The sequence below is a fragment of the Chenopodium quinoa genome, unplaced genomic scaffold (genome assembly GCF_001683475.1).
Source record: "Chenopodium quinoa cultivar QQ74 unplaced genomic scaffold, ASM168347v1, whole genome shotgun sequence".
In the NCBI taxonomy this organism is placed as follows: domain Eukaryota; kingdom Viridiplantae; phylum Streptophyta; class Magnoliopsida; order Caryophyllales; family Amaranthaceae; genus Chenopodium; species Chenopodium quinoa.
The window spans coordinates 5,573,164-5,578,279 of record NW_018745024.1 but is presented as its reverse complement, the minus strand read 5'-3'; the positions used below and the strand labels follow the sequence as shown (position 1 = coordinate 5,578,279).

General features: G+C 42.4%; 1 protein-coding gene across 1 annotated transcript; it reads right to left on the bottom strand.

The window, feature by feature from the left end:
• Positions 1-2,340: 2,340 nt before the first annotated feature.
• LOC110708854 lies at positions 2,341-4,638 on the bottom strand. Its single transcript, XM_021887079.1, has 2 exons — positions 3,001-4,638; positions 2,341-2,940 (listed from the first exon to the last, which is right to left on the bottom strand). The coding sequence occupies exons 1-2, from the start codon at positions 4,636-4,638 to the stop codon at positions 2,341-2,343; spliced, it is 2,238 nt and encodes a 745-aa protein (XP_021742771.1).
• Positions 4,639-5,116: the final 478 nt, after the last annotated feature.

Sequence of the window (5,116 nt, the reverse complement as noted above, 5' to 3'; positions counted from 1 at the left end):
CATCACTAATGACGGCACGTGGCACCCCAAACCTCGGAAAAATGACCTTCTTGAAGAGTTTGACCACCACCTTAGCATCATTAGTAGGAGATGCAACCGCTTCTACCCACTTTGACACGTAATCGACGGCCACAAGAATGAATTTATTCCCAAAAGAGGTTGGGAAAGGCCCCATAAAATCTATGCCCCATACATCAAAAATCTCCAACTCAAGAATGTTGTTCAATGGCATTTCACTTCTTCTTGAAATATTGCCGGTTCTTTGACACCGGTCACAAGCTTTCACTACACCCCACACATCTTTGAACATGGAAGGCCAATAGAAACCACATTGTAAGATCTTTGCCAAAGTTTTGTTAGCACTCATATGTCCTCCACAAGGTGATGAGTGACACATTGTGATAACACTTTCAATTTCATCATCCGGGACACACCTTCTAAAAAGGCCATCAACACCTTGTTTAAAGAGCAAGGGGTCGTCCCAAAAGTATTGGCGAATATCATGAAGAAACTTCCTTTTTTGTTGATAGGTGAGGTCAGGAGGAAGAATAGAGCAAGACAAGTAGTTTGCAATGTCCGCAAACCATGGTGCCGGTACTTGAAGGATAGCAAATAGTCGATCATCCGGAAATGAATCATCAATTGGCAAGTTATCAAGATCACCTACAAAGATAGGCAACCGTGAAAGATGATCGGCCACAACATTTTCGGCACCCTTCTTGTCTCTAATCTCAATATCATAATCTTGCAAGAGCAAGACCCACCGTATCAATCTTGGCTTAGGTTCCTTCTTAGACAAGAGGTACTTCAAGGCCGCATGGTCGGTGAAAACTATGACCTTAGAGCCCAACAAGTAGGACCTAAACTTCTCAATTGCATGAACAATGGCTAGAAACTCCTTTTCCGTGGTTGTGTAATTCCTTTGTGCCTCATCCAATGTTTTGCTAGTATAATAGATAGCATGGAGCTTCTTGTCCTTCCTTTGTCCAAGAACAGACCCAACGGCGAAATCCGAAGCATCACACATAAGCTCGAAAGGAAGTTCCCAATTAGGGGGTTGAATTATAGGAGCCGAAATCAAGGCTTCCTTCAACCTATCAAATGCTAGCTGACAATCATTAGTAAACACAAAAGGGGCATCTTTTACCAACAATTGAGTGAGCGGCTTTGCGATTTTTGAAAAATCCTTTATGAACTGGCGGTAAAAACCCGCATGTCCAAGAAAGCTCCTTATCCCCTTCACATTGTTAGGGGGTGGGAGGCGCTCAATTACTTCAATCTTGGCACGATCTACCTCAATGCCCCTACTAGAAATCACATGACCAAGAACAATTCCCTCCTCTACCATGAAATGACATTTCTCCCAATTCAAAACTAAGTTCACCTCTTGACATCTTTTTAACACTTTAATCAAGTTTGAAAGACAAGTGTCAAAAGATGAACCAAAAACAGAAAAGTCATCCATGAATACCTCAATTGATGATTCAAGCATGTCGGAAAAAATAGACATCATACACCTTTGAAATGTGGAAGGTGCATTACAAAGCCCAAATGGCATTCTTCGATATGCGAAGGTGCCAAAAGGACATGTGAATGTAGTCTTTTCTTGGTCCTCGGGGTGGATTGGAATTTGAAAGAATCCCGAGTATCCATCCAAGAAGCAATAATGACTATGTGATGCTAGTCTTTCCAATATTTGATCAATGAAGGGGAGTGGGAAGTGGTCTTTCCGGGTGGATTTATTCAATTTTCGATAATCAATGCACATCCTCCACCCGGTGATCGACCTCGTAGAAATGGTCTCACCCTTATCATTTTTGATGATGGTCATGCCTCCCTTTTTAGGCACAACTTGAACCGGGCTAACCCACTTACTATCGGAGATAGGATAGATTATGCCCGCCTCAAGAAGTTTTAAAACTTCCTTTTTTACCACTTCCTTCATATTGGGATTGAGCCTTCTTTGGTGCTCAATCGAGGAAGCATGATCATCATCAAGTAGAATTTTATGCATGCATATGGTGGGACTTATCCCCTTAATGTCATCAATTTTGTACCCAATGACATCTCTATACTTCCTTAAAACAACTAGGAGTTTCTCAAGAGAGGTGTCATCGAGCTTAGCATTGACAATAACGGGATAATTCTCACTATCATCAAGAAAAGCATATTTAAGTAGAGGGGGAAGGGGTTTAAGTTCAACCTTAGGAGGAGGCGTAGTCCACTCCTCTTTTGCCTCCACGTTAAGCACTTCAAATTTTATCATCTCATGGGCCAAAGGTTGGTTGAGCAAGAGATCATACCCCTTTGCTTCTTCACCCTCCTCAACAAAGCTTCCCGTTAGGGTAGCTTGTAAAGGATCTCTTTCATACAATCTTTCTCGAACTCTTCTAAGTCCCTCTCCAATGTGTCAATTCTATGAACTTCATCAATCAATGGCTTTTTTAAAGTTTGTGAGAATGAAAATGAAATTTTCTCATCTCCCACATTTAAAGTCAATCTTCCTTCCTTCATATCAATCACCACTCCCGCGGTGTTCAAAAATGGTCTCCCCAAAATGAGGGGTACTCTTGAATCTTCTTCCATCTCCATTACTACAAAATCACACGGCACAAATACTCTTCCAACTTGAACTGGCACATCTTCAAGAATCCCCAAAGGTAGCCTAACCGTGCGGTCGGCTAGTTGTAAGGACATTCTTGTTGGTTTCAAGTCTCCAACTTTCAAGGTCTTTGGAATAGAATAGGGCATCAAGCTCACACTTGCCCCAAGATCACATAAAGCATCCATAGCTTCCAAATCTCCAATCTTCACCGGTATTGCATAGCTACCGGGGTCACCAAGCTTTTGGGGAAGCTTGTTTTGGATGATTGCACTCACCTCCTTAGGAAGGGAGATGGTTGCACTCTCTTCAAGCCTACTCTTGTTGGATAGAAGATCCTTCAAAAATTTTGCATAGGTAGGCATTTGTGACATAGCATGAAGAAAGGGGATGTTCACTTGAAGTCCTCTCATGACTTCAAGAAATTTTGAAAACTTCTCATTCAACTTCTTCTCTACAATTCTATGAGGAAACGGAATGGGGGGCTTATATACTCTCATAGGGGGCTTTTCTATTCTTTCTTCATCTCCCTCGTCTTTCTTTGTGGCTCCCTCATCACTCTTTTGCTCTTTTCTCTCAACTTCAACTACTTCATTTTCAAAATCATCCTCACTTCTCACCACAACTCCCTCATCTCTCTTTTGTGTCTCCTCCTCACTCATAACCGGGCCCTCATAACCCCTTCCCGATCTCAAAGTGATAGCCTTAGCTTGCTCCTTTGGGTTCACTACCGTTGAGCTTGGAAAGTGACCACTAGGATTGGAGGATGAACTTCCAACTTGTTGTGCAATTTGAGCCAATTGGCCCTCCATTATCTTATTATGTGCTTGGAGTTGTTGGATGTTTTCATTCATCTCCGCATTGTTCCTTATTTGTTGAGTCATGAAAGTTTCAAGAACGGACTCAAGGCTAGTCTTTTGAGGAGGTGGAGGAGGAGGAGCGGGTTGGTTATATTGTGATCTTTGTGGGTTTTGATCCCTTTGGTTGGGATGGCGGTATGGAGCTTGTTGGTTTTGTGATTGAGGTTGGTTGTAGTGGTTTTGAGGTTGGGTTTGATTTTGGTTGTAGTTATTTTGTGGGGGGCCTTGGTTGTATTGCTTCCATCCCGTGTTATGTTGGGGCTTCCAACTTTGATTGTGGGATTGGGAGTATTGTTCATTCCTTTGCCCAATTGCCGCCGCTTGCTCTTGATTCGTTGAGTTGCAATAAGAGGACAAGTGATCATTTCCTCCACAAGTCTCACAAGACATGACTTGCGAGGAAGAGCTTGAGGGTGTGAGGGTGGCTTGATCTAGCTTGTGAGCTAGCATATCAAACTTTGATGCAATAAGATCTATTGCACTAAGATCATGAATTCCGCCCTTCTTTGTTTGAGGTTGCCTTCTATCACCTCCATATGCATAATGCTTGGCCACTTCTTCAATCATCTTGTATGCATCGTCCACCGATAGCTTTTTGAGGCTACCACCGGCCCCGGAATCAAGGTTGGCCCTTGAAATAGGAGTAAGACCGTCATAGAAGCTTTGTACAATGATCCATGATGTAAAACCATGGTGGGGGCATTTCCTTGTGTAATCTTTGAAACGCTCCCAAGCTTCACTCAATGTTTCATCAATGTCTTGATTGAAATTGGTGATCTTTCTTCTTAGTTCGGCGGCCTTTTCCGGAGGACAATACTTTCCAAGAAAAGCTCTAGTGACTTCGTCCCATGTACTCAATGATCCCTCTTCAACCGTTCTCAACCAATGTTTTGCTTTATCACGGAGGGAGAATTGAAACATGTGCATACGGATGAACTCTTCCGAAATGTTGTTTTGCTTGATAGTTGTACACAACTCAAGAAAGTTGTCCAAATGAGCAAAAGGACACTCATGAGGACTACCTCCGAATTGATCGCTTTGAATCATACGGATGAGTTGAGGTGAAAGTTCAAAGTTGTTTGCATTTGTGGTGGGAAGACGTATGCCACTCCGAAGTTGGAATGCGTTGGGGTGGTCATAGTCTCTTAACAATGGTTGAGGAGGATTCTCTCCCATGTTATCTTCTTCGTTAGTTCCAAAAACCTCTTCCGGATCGGAATCCGAATATACAATGGAAAACTCGGGTGTGCCTTGCAAGAGTCTCCTCACGTTTCTCAAAGTCCTATTTAGCTCTGGATCAACGGGAATAAGCGGTGATTGCTTACTCTTTCGTGTCATGCAAAGTCAAACAAAGCTAAGAAAAACGTTAGCAATGACTATCGCAATTTAAACACACATAAACAAAAATTAAGGTAAGAAAACTACTATACATATACACACATCTAGTCTCATTCAACAATAATACATTCAATGTGACTTTGCCTCCCCGGCAACGGCGCCAAAACTTGATAGGCCGTCGTCGAGCCTACCAAAGATAATAATTCCTATCTTGGTCTCACTAACAATAGTAAGGGTAAGAAAGGGTCGAACCCAAGAGAGGCGTTGAATCAACCACCGAGTACTACCGTTTAAATAAGCTAAACGAATTCTAAAT

Coding starts and splice junctions, on each gene's coding strand:
- LOC110708854 (XM_021887079.1), bottom strand. CDS start 4,638: ATGGGAGAGAATCCTCCTCAACCATTGTTAAGAGACTATGACCACCCC. Junction 2,941..3,000: donor AAGTCATGAGAGGACTTCAA/GTGAACATCCCC, acceptor AAATTTTTGAAG/GATCTTCTATCCAACAAGAG.